We start from the raw sequence: 19,110 nt of genomic DNA, 5'->3' as shown, positions 1-19,110 counted from the left end.
GCTCTGGGGTGACGGTGGCCACACCCAGAGCTGTGGCGTAGTTACAGGGCGATCCAGAGGCTGTAAGGTATAGAAGGGTACCCTCTGCACGAGCACAGTAAGGGTGCTAAAGCCAAATATCCACAGGGAGGTCCTCGCGTTGGACCCTGGAGGAGCGACGGCGCCCCGTTAGTCCTACGGTCGGTTGAGGACCTGAGCAACCGGGGGTTGCCTGGAAGGCTCCGCCCCCCTCTGGGGCATGAGCAAGGGTGTGGACTGGCGGTCCACCGGTGGGAGGGGTCACCCCTCCCCCAAATCTGACTGACACCGATTGGATTGGCCACGGTGTAATTTGGCTCATCAGGTGGCAGGCGGCGAGGGGCTGCCTGCCTTGGGATCGCCCGTAAGCTAACCCACCAATCTTGGCAATGTGTAATGCTAATAAACCTGCAGCAATTTTCTCCACAAAGAAGGTGTCTTGTCTGGTTATTTCGCTGAGAGATTGTTGTATGGGGGGGATGGTGAGTGTTGCCGATATTGGCACTATGGAGTGGCGTTTTTGCCCGGACAGCATTAATTAAACAAATGACGAGATTCATGTTGTTTGATTTAAGTACCCACCGCTGGTCAGTTGTTGAACAGGGATCTTAGGGAAAGGGCAGTATGCGAAGTAGCACTGAATGCCCAAGCTTTCTCAATTTTCAGAGACTCCCTCAATACAATGCTGAAAGTTGTGAAAAATAAGTAACTAATGTCTCAAGTTTACATTTACAAAGCTGCGCATTTTGTCATGCCAAGTCAAAGTGATAGTCACATACATGCCAATAGACCCATTCAGGCAGGAGACTCAGGAGTTTTTAAGGAAAAAAATGCTTTATTTTAGCTCTCTTCCCTCTAAATATGTCTGTGATTCAATATAAATTCATGTGGAAAGTTCATTCCCGGATTTTGATTTACAAATGTCTCACTTTCCATTTTAAATTATTGCCATGTTTGTTAAATCGTTTCCCTCTGTGCAAGCTTCTAAACAACCAAGCGCTACATGGCGACTAGGACCGAACCCCGTGACTTCCCGAAAACTGAAAGTAAGATCCTCAAGGAACCGAACGTAATAAAAGGCCGGAGGACCTGTTTTACCGGCAGTAGAGGTGCGGCTGAGGGCGTGTCCGCCTCTCTACCTATTCCCAGTTAGTCGACAGTTGTCACTGAGGGGACCTGCGGCTTTTCTCTCGCCATGGACTCTGCACTCGACACGGTAAAGCTTGCTATTCATAATTCATGTATGTCAGTCTGTCTTTGTTTGTGTGTTTGGCAGAGAGTGTATTGTTTCGCCCATCTTTCACCTTCGCTGGGTTTCAGCGCCCGCCCCATCGGGGGTTAAAGCGCGTTTTTCGTCAGATTTTGACTATGTGAAGAGCTGATGCAACTAAACTTTAAGCCATGACACCTTATACCGAAAGGAAAGCGTGTTTGTCACGAGTCTTAGGAAATGAATGCCAGCGGGTCAAAGGCAGCTGAAGCACATGAAACTACATGCAGTGGACAAGCAGGTGACTTTCACTTTCGGTTGGCAGGTGTGTCGTCAGAATCCTACAGCACCGAGCTTCGTACCTGTTTCAGCGTTGTTTAAACATCTGGGGGCATATTAACAAGCCAGGCGATAAAATTATCGCCGCTTTAGCGGCAGAAAACTGCCGCTAAAACGGCGATAATGGGCTTGACAATGTGCTCTGTGGAATTCCAATTGAAGCCCATGTTAAATGTGAAGGACGTCTAACATGGGCTTCAATTGGAATTCCACAGAGCATATTATGAAGCCCATTATCGCCGTTTTAGCGGCAGTTTTCTGCCCCTTAATTTGGAAAGTGATAGTAGGGTGGGCTGCCTTCGGTTTCTTTAAAACAAAATATTATTTTTCATCATTGGTTTGGCACATACTCAGAAAAGAGTGCTTTGTTTCCCTGTCCCAAATTGCAATCTTCGTGCACGTCATCTTTTAAGAGTTGTGGTGCCATTACAACAACTGCTGCAGATCCAGCAGCCAATGCGAAAAGCACGTTGTGTAGCATCTTACATCCCTATGGTCCAATGCGGGACCCGCATTTATTTTCCTCATCAGAGGTTTCCAGAGAGCAAGAAAGGGTTAACTCTCCAAACGAGAAAGGAGGATGAAGAGAAAAGGGAATAACAGGCACAACGGGGGAGGCAGTAACCTGCAAGAGTGAGATAAAAGGGGTAGGGAGTGCCTGCCAGTATATAAGAGTTGGGTTCAGGACTACGCAGCCTTGGTTATGCCGACATTTAATAGAGCATTTAATAGAGCCGGCCGCGTGGGCAGTGCTTTGGGCACCGGCACTCTTTATTTTCCAAATTATTAAGCACTGCGTCCCTCGCCCATGGCCTATTACTTTTGAGCAGTGCCGGAATTGGAAACGAGTAACTCGGGGAATCTTTACATTTGGGGGACAAAATGTGACAGAGGAAAGTGGGTGTTATCAATCACAAAGGGCATAGCTGACTAATAGTCAACATATGCATTTCTGTTTAAAATGTCTGCTGCACAGAAATTGGTAACAAGGACAAATGGGACAGTAAATCTGTTCTAGATTACTTACTTAGTCACAAAATGGCTTCATCCTAAAATACCTTACAAGGTTAAGACACCTGCTGCAGAGATAATTGTCTACCCAGCAATTGTGAGAGAATTACAATAGTGGTAAAATAACTCAAGTGATTAACACAGTTCTGAGAGAGTTCTGTTTATTGCCCAGTCACAGGTTTGAATCATAAAGTAGTTGTTAGATCTGGGGGTCTCTAGTTGGCACAGGTAGGTACCTTTGACCAAATAGGGACCCTTGTGTCTAGTCAGGGTAAGGGTTACACTCCTAAAATAACCCCTGCTCACCCCCTTGGTAGCTTGGCACGAGCAGAGAGGCTTATCTCAGAGGCAGTGTGTAAAGCATTTGTGAACACATACTGTAACCCAGTGACGACACTACAGATGGACACCACACCAGTTGTATATTAAAAATAAGTATTCTTTATATAGATTTAACACAAGACCACAAACGACAAAAATCCACAATACTGTACTTCAAATGCGACACTTTGAGTTCAATGTACCTTTGGATGCGTAACGCTATACAACAAAAGTGTTGCAGGGAAGGTGATACGTCGGTTCCTTACACGCAAGAACGGTGATGCGTCGGGTCCCTACTGATGCATAGGGGATGCGTTGGTTCGTCTCGGTGTGGGAAGGTGATGCATCGGTTTCTTACTGCCCTTCCGTGGCGATGCGACCAGCAAAAACTGTGATGCGATGAAGATCCGGTGCAATGAAACAAAGATGGCGTCTTCTTCTTGATGTGACACGATGCTTGCACACCCGACGGCCGTGCGACGACTCAGCAATTCTTCTGAGCCACGACAGGCCCTGCAAAACGCTTCTCCGGTGATGCAGCAGCGTCTGATGCGACGTCGATCCTCTTCTCCGGTGATGCGAGGCACTTCGGCAATGTGATGCGACAGCTGCAGCGGTGACACCCTTCTTCAGCGCTGCGACGACAGCAGCGGTGACACGCTTCTCCGATGATGCGGTGGCATCTGATGAGACGTCGATCCTCTTCTCCTGCGATGCGAGGCGCTTCTGCGTTGTGAAGCAACAGCGGCAGCGGCGACACCCTTCTTCAGCGATGCGATGACAGCGACTGTGGCGGCGACTCACTTCTTCTTCGTGAGTCGCGCTTCCAGCTTGTTGTGACACGCAGTCCCTCAGAAGGCCCAACACAACAGCAGGCACTTCCAAAGAACTCTTTGGGAGCTGGTTGGTGAAGTCTGTTATCCCTGACACTTCAGCAGAAGGCAAGCTCTATCTCAAGCCCTTGGAGATCCTTCACAAGTTGAATAAAAGTAGCACAAAAGTCCTTTCTCCTTTCTTTGGCAGTCAGGCAACCACTGCAGGCCAATCCCCCAAACAGCACTCAGCTTAGGGATAGTCTCCTCCTCAGTCTCTCTGGTTGCTCTCCTCAGCAAAGGTTTCTTCTTGTTTCCCAAAAGTGATCTAAAGTTCTGGGGTCTGGGTACCCCTTTTTATCCTCATTTACCCACCACTTTTGTATCACTGTGCACAATATGTCACTTGGTCACACATCACATTGTATTTCATCTTGTGTTTGACAGCTTTTAAAATCGCTTTGGGTATTTATAAATGACGCAATTTAAATACAATAACCTGATACCCACCAATTTGTGTTGTTTTTGGGCTTTATATGTGTTCCTTGAATTTAAAGTGGAGTAGTTTGATGAATAACTCACTGAATTGTTCTATTGTTTAAGAAATAGTTTTTACACCCGACAGGACCACTATCTTTCTTTACATGTCCATGCCCAGGTTCTGAGGGACACTGGGTTGCCCCATTGCTAACTAAACTTGAATTAGTGCAGGTTCTAACCTGCAAGGGTTCTTTTTCTCTCATTTATTTTTTTTGTATGCATATATCTTCCGGAGCATGTCGGATAAGGAAACATTATCCTACAGTGAAGAGTATATAACTTGGTTGATACAAGAGCAGGGCGCATCAAACTTCCTGCTAGGATCAGACAGAGTATCGGTTGATGCTAGCCTGGATGAAAAATTAGCCAAGGTTGGAGAAAAAACGGATTTGATCCCGCCTTCATGGACATGTCTTAACTAAGTATCTGCAATCAAACATAATTCCGAAAGGCCTACAGGTTCGGAACGAGCCTGCTATCTTCATAGACGTCCCCAAATTTAGGGAGGGGTTTAGTCACGTTGCCAATAATTGATCCAGGCACTGGATGGTGCCTGGAGTAAAGACCGCAATTGAATACGTGAAAAAACTCACTCAGGAAATCGCTGACCTTAAGAAGGAATTCCTTGAGGGTAGTGCCCTCTCCAATGCAAGGGAAGCCCTAGAGCAAGTGGAAAAAACACTCGCAGACTTCAACACAGTAACATTGAACAGAAAGTTAGACAAATATCGAAAGATATAAGAAACTACGATAAGAAGCTAACTTATCCATACTTGGCTGACGATTACTATCAGCAGGACAGCCAAGGCTTCTTCTCAAACAGAAGCAGGCAGAGACCCAGGAGGTATAATACCTTCTCAGATTCCTCAGTAGGGAGTGGTTCTGATTCCAACTCTGAGAGACCGTCCACTAGCCATCAGGGTAACCAGGGCCCTCATTTTTTAGGGGAAGGTTATCACCAATCCAACAGGGGTGGTGGGACGTCTCAGAATTGGGAACTGCCAAGAGGTTGGAACAAGGGCAGGAGCACCCAGCGGGGAACCTCACGTGTCTGCTTTTACCAACCAGAAACACATGGGGAGATCTCAACATGCAGACAAACATACAGAGGGTGAGAACCCCCCCCCCGAGAACAGCAGTGACATTCAGTTATTGAGGGAACACACGTTACCCACTGACTCCACATTATCTACTGACCTTGCAGCTAGCGACACACAGACAATGACTAACTCGGAATTGATGTCAATTGATGGCACACAACAAAGCACCAATACCAACAAGGCATTAAACTTGATCCAGGACGTGCAACACGAAAATAATCACAACTGCATGGACCCAATAATCAACCCATACTATGGGCCTCATGTAGGTAGCCAAATACCGGTCGGTAACGGCCGATTTTCGGTAATTATACCGTTACCGACCGGTATTTTGGCTTTTGGTATGTAGGGGGTGAATTTCTGTATTCGGAATTTACCGAATCGGTAAAATTACCGAATCGGTAATTTTACCGATTCGGTAATTTTACCGATTCGGTAAATTCCGAATACAGAAATCAGATGTAGGGGGACTGTGTGGGTGTTGTTTAGAGTCGGTATTTACCACCAACTAATAGTTGGTGGTAAATAAAGTATGGATGAGTAAAAGCATTGAAAAGCGCTTAGAAGTGTGCACATGTGGCAGACATACATGCCCTTAGGGCATGTATGTGTGCCACGTGTGCACACTTGGCCGAATCAGGGGTGCAACAGGGTGTCAATGTGACACCCTGCCACCCTTGCATGTGCTCCCCCATTACCGAATCGGTATTTACCGATTCGGTAATGAGGCATACCTTCCCCTCAATGGGAAGGTATGCCTCATTACCGAATCGGTAAATACCGATTCGGTAATTACCGACTCACTCTGATTCGGTAACATTTACTGAATTTTTACCTACATACACTTTACCGATTCTTAAATACCGAATCGGTATGATTCGGTATTTTAGAATCGGTAAAGTGTATGCCACCTACATGAGGCCCTATGTCTCCAGCTGAGAGAGAGGTTCTTTCGTAAGGGCTATCATTTGTGCCCACAGCGATACCGGATTCCTTCTATGCTAAACTTGAGCTGCAGAGATTCTTCAGAAAAATCAGACTGAAGTACTACTTCAGTAAAAATACCTATAACCCCACAGCGGCTGCCACAAACTTCAGACCTCCATCCACCTTTACACCAGGAGCATACCTGATGAGTGAGAAAATACTAGCCTACGAGAAGATCGTCCTCTAAGAAACCATGCAACTGTTGGAGGAAAGAAAATATATAAAGCACAACATCAGCAAGGATGAAAGAGTGGCGCTACGATCCCTGGGCACCAATGCTTCCATTATTATCAAAGCAGCAGACAAGGGTGGTGCGGTAGTCCTACAGAACACTGCCGACTACGTGGAGGAAATGGAATTGCAATTGGGGGTCCTGGAAAGTTACCACCGTACCCATAGGGACCCTACTGCTGAACTGAAATCCCTGATAGAGAAGCTAACCCAGTATGGACTGTCAGAAGGATTTCTGAGCCAACCAGAGTGTGACTTCTTGAATAAAAAAGAACCAAGCATCCCCATGATATATACACTATCCAAGGTACACAAGCGGATAGAGAAGCCACTAGGGAGACCCATTGTTTCTGGTTGCGGGTCTATATTGGAGCCACTCAACCAGTTCATTGATTATTTCCTGCAACCCTGGGTCCCTGAGACCAAATCTTTTGTGAGAGACACAATGCACATCATACAACTATTGGAGGGTCAACCATATGATGTCCAGACTCAACTCCTAGTGACTCTTGATGTGTCCTCACTGTATACGTCTATCCCCCAATACAAGGCACTGGACGTAGTCCGAATCACACTGGATAACATCCCAGACCGCATTGGATACCAACTGACTTTCTGATATCTTTGCTGGAAATTGCCATGAAGAAGAATTACTTAATTTTCAAGAATCAATTTTGCTACCAGTGCAAGGGAGTTGCGATGGGTGCTACTTACACACCGAGCCTGGCCAACATCTTCATGGATAATTATGAGGAGGACCATCTATACAGCCATGACAATCCATACATAAACCAGATCACAGTATGGAAACGCTACGTAGACGATATCATAATGATTTGGTCGGGTAATGCCAACGAGCTAAAGGAATTCCAGAACTGTCTCAACACCAGAACAAGGGACATCCAATTCACCATGAGAAGCAACACTGAGGCCATAGACTTCTTGGATCTGACCTTTCGAGTTGAAGATGGCCTTTTATATTGTGATCTTTACCGTAAACCCACTGAAAGAATCACACTGCTCAAGTACGAATCACATCACCCCCGAAGTCTGAAGGATAACTTACCGTATGGCCAGTACCTCAGGCTCAGAAGGAACTGTACTAGAAGGACAGACTTCTTCAAAGAAACAGAAACCCTTACGAGTCGTCTAAAGGAGAGGGGATACCCTACAGGACTATTGGAACGTGCACGCAAACGCACCTGGTAATACAGGTGAAAGAGAGAGCTACAAAGACAGAAAACATTGTATGCGTGACAACATTCAATACTAAAAGCAATGGCATAAAAAAGGTTGTGAAGAAGTATTGGAATTTGGTTGCAAGTGAACTTAACACCAATGAAGACCTCGTCTTTGCCTTTAAAAGGGGCAGGAACATCAAAGATAATGTGGTCAGGGCATATCTTGAACCCCCGAAACTGCTAGACCTCAGGAGCCATCTAGGCCTACCACCCATAACTGGACATCACAAATGCGGCCAATGCAAAGCGTGCCCCCTGTGTAATGAAGGATCCACTTTCACACATAACAACAGAACATACAAGCTACCACACTTTTCCAATTGCAATAGCACCAACGTGATATACTCAATCCGTTGTCCGTGTGGTCTACTTTATGTGGGACAGACCGCCCAGAAAGTAAAAGCAAGAATACTACAGCACATGAGTAGAGTAAGGTGCAAGGTACAGGGCGCTCCTTTGGTTGAGCATTTTGTGACACACAACCACCCCCCAGACAGCATGGGTCATAGAGAAAATCAGTGTCCATCTAAGAGGCGGGTCCATTTCAATGGGTCTCAACTACAAGGAATCTAGGTGGATCCACTCTCTTAACACGGTACAGGAGGGGCTCAATGAGCTAGAGGAGACCTCAAGACAAATGGGCCAGCTTTAACATCTGAGGGGCACAAACCACACTACATGATATACGGTTGATGTGACTAAATCAGGCGTATAATTTAAGAGGATCAATGATCGTTTAATGTGAAGGTGAGCTAATGTTACATACAGTACATCTGCGGAATTACAATTTGAGTATGACTACCTGGCTTGTGGTTCTGCGCTTTGTGGTAGGAGCAGAGAGGTGCATTGTACCACAATACCACAATACATGTTACACAAGTACCTTGTTTTCGTAGTTACCCTAATGACAATGTCAATATTAATTTCTGTGGTGTTTAACCATGTGGGAGCAGAGATGTGCATTGTACTACAATACATGTTGCACAAGCACCTTGTTCTTGTAGTTAACCTAACTACAATGTAAATAATTTCTGTGTTTAAATGATGTTCCTATTGACTTCATGACAGTCTGGACGACTTGCCTTCTGTTCTAATATATGACAATATGCATACTGCATGTTCATATGAATGTGCATCGCTTAATAACCAGCGTATGACGGTGTGTTAATGTATAACTGCCATTATTGTGCATGCAATCTTGTTTTAACCAGCTCAGAAATGTGTGTTAATGTGTAATCGCCAATGTATGAATTACAATTATCCCATTTAGCTTTTTGGCAATCCACACTCCAAAACGCCTTTATACCAACTAGATTCTAAACCCGAGGTTTGAGCTCTGCAGCTATCGTGCCCCACATACAGCTTGTTGATCAGGTTGCTAAGCAACCAGATGACGCCACATACGCACATACCACTGGGACATGCTCCCTACGGCATTAGGTTGCTGGGCAACCGAAAGAGTCAGCATCCTGCTGCTGCTCCACACGAGGCGACGCACACGTGCATGTCAATTATGTGTTGGCATATCAGTGGCTTGATATGTAGGCTCTGTGTAGAATTATACCGGCATGCCAGGACTCACGACTGAGCACACCACCAACTATTGAAGGTGCTACAAATCATTACTAGAGGTGAGCGCATCAGGAGTTGATGTTTGACCAAGTGGGTCTAACTTTATTCCCCCTCCCGGTTTTCCCACAGATCCAAACAACTTGCCACAAGAAAGCTCCAAAGCGCGAGCATTTTTTAACGAACAAACCAATTTATATCTTTGACTAAAACCCGTAACTTGGTGACTCTTCTAGCCACACAGCCCTAAATATGTTCCTTTGTTAAACCGGAGGATTTATTCTAATCCCCGCGGTTCTGTCTCCCCCCCTCTAATTTACATAGAATCAGCCCGTGATCCGCATTGGCTTGTTGTAAGCGTCCGAGTGCGCTTTTGAAAATGATCACGTCCTATCCGCGTACGGACTTCGGTGAGTTCTACAACCACCTAACACACCCAATCACTGGCAGATAACTAAGGGAATTTTCTTAAAACTACTCCGTTCTTCTCCTTCTTTGTTTTTAGAATTGCCACAACGGGGATAAGGTTGCGCACATGCCTATGCGCTCCTAAAGCCTATGTAGGTGAGTTTTCTGCCACCATTTGAGTCACCGACTACACAACTTTAGTGTATAGATATGGAATACACCTGATTCATGCACCTTCCCATTCGCAGGCTGTCATCCCTCCCCCACCCTTGTCCTGATGAAGACCCGCGTTGACTACATAATAGTGCAGATCATGGGTTAAACCTCAACAATATTCCCTGGTCCAGATTAAGGCTTTGCGTGGAAAAGATTAATTTGTTTAAGCTGCAGAGCCAATAATTCTTTGCTTCTGGACTTCTGTTTCCTTTGTACATATTTTAGTCACCTTGTACATAATACACACCACTTTTGTATCACTGTGCACAATATGTCACTTGGTCACACATCACATTATATTTCACCTTGTGTTTGACATCTTCTAAAATCGCTTTGGGTATTTATAAATGACGCAATTTATATAAAATAACCTGATGCCCACCAATTCATGTTGTGTTTGTGCTTTATATGTATTCCTTGAATTTAAAGTGGAGTAGCTTGATGAATAACTCACTGAATTGTTCTATTGTTTAAGAAATAGCTTTTACACCCGACAGAACCACTGTCTTTCTTTACATATCCATGCCCAGGGTCTGAGGGACACTGGGTTGCCCCATTGCTAACTGTCCCTGAGACTTCAGCAGGAGGCAAGCTCTATCTCAATCCCTTGGAGATCCATCACAAGTTGAATGAAAGTAGCACAAAAGTCCTTTCTCCTTTCTTTGGCAGTCAGGCAACCACTGCAGGTCAATCCCCCAAACAGCACTCAGCTTAGGGATAGTCTCCTCCCCAGTTTCTCTGGTTTCTCTCCTCAGCAAAGGTTTCTTCTTGTTTCCCAAAAGTGATCTAAAGTTCTGGGGTCTAGGCCCCCCTTTTAACCTCATTTTCTCTTTGTTCTCTGAAGGCAGAGAGGCCTTTGCCTAGTCCAAACCGGTTCTGGTCAGTCCTGGAGCTCTTTGTTGACAAGACTCCTTCTTTCCTTTCACAGTGCAGGCCAGGACATCAGACGCACCACAGGAGGTGGAGCCAGCATTGTGGAGGGAAGGCAAAGCCCTATTCAGGTCCCAGGTGCAACACCTCCCACCCATCTACATGCAGATCTCTCTATTCAGCCCTGTGCTGACTCACCCTGTCTCCTGGAATCACCCATCCCCTGTCACTCAAACTCCAGACAAGGAATACACAACCTAGCAGAGGCAGGCTTGGATGGTTAGACAAGAAAATACCTACTTTCTAAAAGTGGTATTTTCAAACACAGAATGTTAAAACCAACTTCACTAAAAGATGCATTAGGTCAGTTAGGATTATAAAATGTGTAGGAGAGTGGCATCGACTGCATAGTTGCCCCCAACTTTTTGCTGATGTTTTTGCTGTTTTATGACTCTAGCCAGGCTGTGGCCCTGCTATCCAGGACCCCAGCCTATCTGCTTCCTCTGTTAAACGATGTGAGTACCCTAGGTACAACCCAATTGGATGCTGAGGATGCCCTGACAGTCCCTTGTAGATGGTACCCTAGGTACCCAGGGCATGGGTCCCTCAGTAGGCCTACCAGGGCTGCAGCACTTATTTTGCCACCCTGGGACAGCCATACAAACTGACACCACCAGACCACTACTGTAGTCTGGGTAAGGTGGTGCTGGCACCCCTTACAGGGATATAGGTATCCTATATCCCACCCCATTACAACACATATACTCTCATAGGTCACCCCTATAGCAGGCCTTGGTAATCCTACAAGGCAGGGTGCTGAGGTATGTGTGAGGGGGGACCCCTACATGAGTAGGGCCTCTCTGCAACCTTCGTAAAATCATTGCTGGGTTGTTTGTAGTGTAGCCATACCATATACTCTTAACCGCATTATAAGTCTATTACGATATCGCGATAACTTGAGAATGGCTACACAGAACCATATCGTGTTTTGTGTCAAACATGTAGGAATCATACCCCCAGTCCAGCCATGGGCATGAGGGTACGATTCCCCCCTGCTAGAGGGGCGATTTTGGAAAAGTGGCAGAATTTAGACACCAATTTAAAAGTGCACAAGTTTCACAAAATGGCTACTACCCGCCACCTACACGACCCTGGCTGGCTGTTGCTGGGGAAAACCCCAGCCTCGCCAGCTGGACAATAGGGCTCCTGTGGCAGGGAGGTGCTAGCATCTCCCCAGACAGGATAATGTGGATTGGAACAGGGTGGGTGCACCAAAAGTCCTTTCAGAGTTGCACGTAGGCAGCTGCAGAAGCCTCATTCTGCATACACCGCTTGGAACCGGTTCAGGGGCATCCTGCCCCTCGCCCAGGCGGGAAACACACAAAGGGGAGAGGGTGTAGCCACCCTTTCCCACCTCACCTACCATTGGTGGACACTACTCTGGACACTCCCCTAATCGTGGGGATAAAGGTGAATAACGTGGCCCCAGAGCCTCAGATTAATCTTGAACTTTACAGTCTTGACCTTCGACTTGCTGCTGCCCAGCTGATGGAAGAAATCTCCTTTGGGATAAAGGAGTTATCCCCCTGCTTGGCAGGCACCTGAAACACTGCAAGTAACCCGGTTGGAACTTCGCTGCTCTCACGAACTTCGACGACTTCCAGAAACCTTGAGGTGGGTTTCCAGTGCATCCCAGAGGCCAGTGAGTGTGCTCAACGAGTTTGGGCACCGTGGACTGCGTGGGTGTTGAGATCCCCAATACCCCAAGCCACCGGCCACCTCTTGCATAGCACACGACCCTGACCAGTGGGGAAGTTGTGCTTTGGCCCGTTTTCGAGCCAACCACTTTACAGCAATTGTGCCAAAGACCAGCGCCCTAGCCCCCTCCGGTGGCCCGTGGGTGCCCTTTTACGCACGCCAAATTGCCGCCTCCCGCGGTCCCTTGTCTCTCGACTTGTGGGCCCTAGCGGAGGTCTATCTTTACAATCAAGAGTTCCCCTGGTTGCTCCAGGCCTGCTCTACAGTCTCCTTGAAGGAGACCTCTCCCAGACCTCGTGGGTCTGCACTGTAGCAGATTTGTTTATTCTTCGTGGGTTGCGGTTGCCAAGGCTTAGTGGATCCAATCCGGACACTAACACCGCAGCGACCCTCATCCGATGTGGGACCGTCGCCCTCCTGAAGCTGGCCTTCCTTGAAGCCTCCCGGAGCCCGTGGCTGGAGATCCAAGCTACACCACTTTCCACCTGAAGCACCCGACATCGAAGGGCTCTTTGCTTTGAGCCTCCTGGTCACTTTGCCGTGACCCAGACTCTGTCCCCTCTGCTTTCAGGTTCTTCTCTACAATCTTCACATCTTTGATCTTCACGGCATCATCGACGCTTTTGGCTAGCAGAACTTTTGACTATTTTCCCATTGAAAATCAGCCCGCGACCCGACAGCAGAAACGACCTATGCACCCGGCTTCCCTGGGGCAGGTAACAGTGGTACCTTGGTACTCTCGTGGTAGTGGGCTCTTCAAAAGCTTAAGTCTGAAGTTTTAACTTTGTACTCCTGCTAGAAGTAGTTTTAAACTGTTTATTTCCAACCGCAACATTCTCCATAGGCTGTAATAGAGATCTCGATAGCAGCTACTTGCACTGCACGCGCCTCCCGTGGGTCCCCTTCCTCATAACCTGGGGTGGATTCTTAAGGGGCCAGCGATCCTGAATGCCCTAGGCATTGCCTGTAGAATTGTCGTGGTTCTTATACCACTTTTTTAGTATATGGTTTGGTCCTCCCCGGGGCCCAATGTTAATAGTGCTATTTATTGTGTCTATCAATGCTTGTTTTGATATTGTAACTTTGCCACAGCTTCATAAAGAGACTGTGGGATTCTGTCTAGAATAAATACATATATTTTATATATATACCTGTGTGGGCTACTCTTTCATTTGGTTATTCAAGAGGTTATTATGGTAAAACAATAAGCTTAACAACCCTTCAAGACTTAGCCTGAAGGCTGCTCTCCACAGCTACCACTAGGATAGCTTTCTTTAAAAGTTGTCTTAAACCTATCATCAATAAGAGTCCAATTGGACTGGTGCAAGGTGTCCCTATAACTAGGAGGCAGCATATGCCAGGCCAACTTCTCACAAGATGTAATAATCAAACTGCCCATACTGGCCTATGGGGAACAGGTAGCCTTGTAATAGTGAAACACGAAAATGGCTGTAATTCACTATTAGGACATGCCACACACATCAGGGCATGTCCTACCTTTTACCTACAATGCACCCTGTCCTTGGGCCTACCATAGGGGTGACTAATATGCAGAAAAGGGAAGGTTTAGGGACTGGCAAGTGGGTGCACTTGCCCAGTCAGCAGGGCAGTACCAGACTGCACACAGGCTCTGCAATGGCAGACCTGAGACACACTTTACAAGCTGCTTATGTGGGTGGCACAACCAGTGCTGCAAGCCCACCAGCAGAATTTGATTTACAAGCCCTGGGCACACTCAGTGCACTGTACTAGGGTCTGACAAGTAAACCAAATCAGCCAATCATGGAGTCACTAATCCATACATCAATTTACCATAGGGAGAGCATATGCACTTTAGCACTGATAAGCAGTGGTAAAGTGCCCAGAGTCATAAAACCAACACAAACAGGTCAGACAAAATACAGGAGGAAGGCAAAAAGTTCAGGGATGACCCTGCAAAAAGTGCCAAGTCCAACAGTAGTATGGAGGGTTAATGTGCCTGCTGCAAAGCACATCGTGTAACATGGTGATCACAATTTTATATAGTTAGGTATGTGCACTACTGCTTTTGAGAATGAGATCACTTTGTTACTTCCAGTTCATATGTTGTAAGCCTTCTAATATAGCACAGTGATCTGATTACCAGCATCAAGGAGCTGCGTTCAAATTTTAAGTCATGAGTTTAGATCCTTATAGTTTTTTAGGTCGAGCCTAGCGGTAGCGCAAATGCACTGCTCGTTCTGCGAGACTGCTGTAGTAGAGTGTGGGAGAGAAGCCGCGCCCACTCTACGCCCATATTTTTCATTTGCTTGTGCCATTGTCTTTCATAAATGGTGCCTTCGAATTCGTTATTAGGCTTGTTGGTCCCTCCTTATTACAGCCTTTTCTTCATTTGTAACCTCCCATGGTTACTGGCGCCTTTACTTTGGTTGTTACAGGGGACCTGTGATTTAGCCTGTAAGCACTATATAATTTATTGAGTTTCTATTACTGCAGGTCGGACATGCACTGCTTCAGCTGAAACCGCTTGTGTTTTTTTAAGCTTTCAATCACTTTAACCCGGCATTATCCTGTGTCTGTTTCAATCCCCCAAAATGGATTTAGAAATGATTAGCAAATTAAGTCATGTGAATTCCAGGTAGCACATAATCATGTGCTAATGGGCTGAAGCTGACAACAGCACATCTGTGTTACATGTCATCTGCACTAAAGCTACCTGACGGGTTGTTTTCAAAAGCCTGTTTTAGTAACAACAACAACACCACTACCAATACCACCACCACCAATACAACCACCAATACCATCACCATCACCACCAATACCATCACCACCAATACCACCACCACCAATATCACCACCACCACCAATACTACTACCACCAATTTCACCACCACCACTACCCTCCAATACCACCACCACTGTGAAGGCACTGAACACTCCACGGAGGCAGAACACAGCTAAATCCCAATGCCCACCTCCCGGAACACACTGCCTGTAAACACAGCTGCTTCATGTTGGGGGGAAAGGGTTGGGGACAGAGAAGAGACACTCTGGCTGGACCTGGACTCTCTCTCTCTTCTTGGGAGTCTTTCTCTAGAACTCTACTTGGCTGGCATGGAAAGTTCCTAATGCACAGATGGAGACAAAGTTATTTGGATATCTTTCTTTTCCTACACTGTAACCAATATAGTTAAACTACACCTTTGCTCTCCCCCTACCAGATTCTGCAAGAGTCTTTGCTCCTCTTCTTTTTCTATCTTTTAACGTCAGCTTCAGAGTTTCTTTAAGCTGAAGATACCTAATTCACAAAGGGAAATAAATCTTCAAGGTTAAACACTTTCCTTTCTACTTCCTCCAGTAGACTAATAATTTCTTTACTTATTCCTACCTATTTAGTCAGCTGTACCAATCTTTTCAATACAGTTTATAAACAATAACCTTTGTAATAGATTGTATCTTTCTGTATTTGTTTTACTAGAAGTCACTAGTTTTCAAATGTCACAGTTTCTTAGAATTATTCCTCACAGAACTATGATGCGGATATCTGAAGATTCCCAGGCTACTCAGCTTCACTGGTGAACCGGCAAAAAGAACAAGGAAGGAGAAAGAGGGAGGAAAATGAAGGAAGGAACGCAAGGAGGCAAGGAACGTGAAGCGAGGCGCAGGAGTGCCGGCTTTATCCGCGCTGAAATCAAATGATGGCTCCTGGCTGGCGCAGCTTGAATTTGATAAGTTTTAGCTTACTTGAGTTCAATGAGGTCGATGTCCCGCTCAGGGGCTTCTCGCTTTTACCCTGGGGCTTATATTTGCCGTTTCACCTTCTGGAGCGCTGGACTCTGGAACTCCTTAGGTACGAAGTCGGAGCCGAAAACAGCAGTTCAAGCATCAGCTATTCTCAAAGGAGATTCCTCTCAGAAGCCTAGTCTGCACAACAAGGAATTCTACAAGCGGGGAGAATAGCTAGTAATTACAGGGGAAAGGCGAGATTACTGGATACAAGTATCTCCGAAATTAGGTCTAACTTCTTCTGAAACTACAAGGAGAAGCACAACTCGAATTAAACTAGATTCGAGGGGCTTCACAAAACAGGTCTTCTCTTCACTGAGTAGAAGTTGAAGTGCGCAGTTGTAAACGCATTCTCGCGGCTTGAGAACTCAAATCTCACGAGACTTCACAAATCTGCACAATCCATCTGTAAACTCATAACTAACGTGGCGGCCATCTTATGACTAGTCAAGCCTTCTACAAATCTTTCCACAGATTGACGCTAGAGGGTTTTACAAGGACCCTGCGTCTCTTGCATTCTTTCTCTCTACACAATATTGTATTCACTTGATTCCTGACAACCACCAATACTGCCACCACCAATTCCACCACTAACACCACCACCAATACCACCACCACTACCACCAATCCTATAGTACCACCACCAAAACCCCCACCACCAATACCACCACCAATATCACCACCACCACAAATACCACCAACACCCCCACTAATACCACCACCACCAATACCGCCACCAATATCACCACCACCAATACTACCAATACCACCACCGATACCACCACCAATACCACCACCAATACTACCACCACCACCAATACCACCACCAATACCACCACCAATACCATCACCAATACCACCACCACCAATACCACAAACCAATATCACCACCACCAATACCACCACCACCAATATCACCAATACCACCACCAATACCACCAATACCACAACTACCAATACCACCACCACCACCACCAATATCACCACCACCAATACCACCACACCACCAATACCAATACCACCACCCCCACTACCACCAACACCACCACCACCAATACCATCACCAATACCACCACCACTAATACCACCACCACCAATAACACCACCACAAATACCACCAATACCAACACCACCAATACCACCACTAATACCACCACCACCAATACCACCACTACCACCACCACCAATAACACCACCACCAATACCACCACCAGCAATACCACCACCACCAAAACCACCAATACCACCACCTCCAATACCATCACCACCACCCCAATACCACCACCCCACCAATACCACCACCCCACCAATACCACCACCACCAATACTACCACCACCAATACCACCACCAGTACCACCAATAACAATACCACCAACAACACCAATACCACCACCAATAACAATACCACCACCACCAATACCACCAATAACAATACCACCAGCAACACCAATAACAATACCAACACCAATACCACCACCACCACCAATACCCCTACATCAATACTAACAATACCACCAATACCTCCATCACCACCAATACCACCACCACCACCACCAATACCACCACCACCATCAATATCACCATCAATACCACCACCAATACCACCACCAATACCATCAGCAATACACAATACCACAACCACCAATACCACCACCACCAATATCACCAATACCACCACCAATACCACCATCACCACCACCACCAATACCACAGCCAATACCATCCATACCACCACCAATACCACAATACCACCACCAATACCACCACCACCAATACCACCACCACCAATACCACCACACCACCAATACCACCACCACCAATACAAATCCCACCATCACCAATACCACTACCAATACCAATACCACCACCACCACCACTACCACCAACACCAATACCATCACCAATACCACCACCACTAATACCACCACCACCAATAACACCACCACAAATCCCACCACCAATACCACCACCAGCAATACCACCACCACCACTACCACCACCACCAATGCCACCACCAAGAACACCACCACCAATACCACCACCAACAATACCACCACCACAAAAACCACCAATACCACCACCTTCAATACCATAACCAATACCACCACCCCAATACCACCAATCCACCAATACCACCACCACTAATACTACCACTACCAATACCACCACCAGTACCACCAATAAAAATACCAACAACACCAATACCACCACCAATAGCAATACCACCACCGCCAATACCACCACCAATACCACCAATAACAATACCACCACCAACACCAATACCACCACCAATAACAATATCACCACCAACAATACCACCACCAACAACAATACCACCACCAATAACAATACCACCACCACCAATACCACCACCACCAATACCACCACCAATACCCCCACCACCAATACTACGAATACCACCAATATCTCCATCACCAACAATACCACCACCACCACCACCAATCTACCAGCACCATCAATACCAACACCATCAATACCACCACCACCAATATCACCACCAATACCACCACGACCAATACCACCACCTCAGCACCTCTCACTCACTAGTAATAGCAGGGGCACTATACAGGACTTGAGCTGCAGCGGAGACTATCCCTCCTACCCTCCCTCCCTCCCTCCCTCCCTCCAAGCCTGCCATAAAGCAGGAGGTGAAGCCAGGGCTCTACTACAGTTAGGGTGTTTTTATTAGGCC

General features: G+C 46.4%; 1 protein-coding gene across 2 annotated transcripts in view; it reads left to right on the top strand.

Moving 5' to 3' along the window:
- The first annotated feature begins 1,075 nt into the window (after positions 1–1,075).
- LOC146866978 (caspase-7-like) overlaps positions 1,076–19,110 on the top strand; it is a 200,191-nt gene continuing 182,156 nt past the window's right edge. The window contains exon 1 of one of the 2 annotated variants that reach the window (XM_085603346.1): positions 1,076–1,234. In XM_085603346.1, the coding sequence (XP_085459472.1) occupies positions 1,214–1,234 (21 nt within the window). In that variant the 5' untranslated portion in view covers positions 1,076–1,213. The remainder of the gene's footprint in view (positions 1,235–19,110) is intronic. The other variant, XM_085603347.1, reaches the window with a different exon arrangement.

This window comes from Triturus cristatus, chromosome 1_2 (genome assembly GCF_964204655.1).
Source record: "Triturus cristatus chromosome 1_2, aTriCri1.1, whole genome shotgun sequence".
Taxonomy (NCBI): Eukaryota; Metazoa; Chordata; class Amphibia; order Caudata; family Salamandridae; genus Triturus; species Triturus cristatus.
The sequence above is the reverse complement of the archived record's forward strand: the minus strand, read 5'-3'. Positions and strand labels throughout refer to the sequence as shown.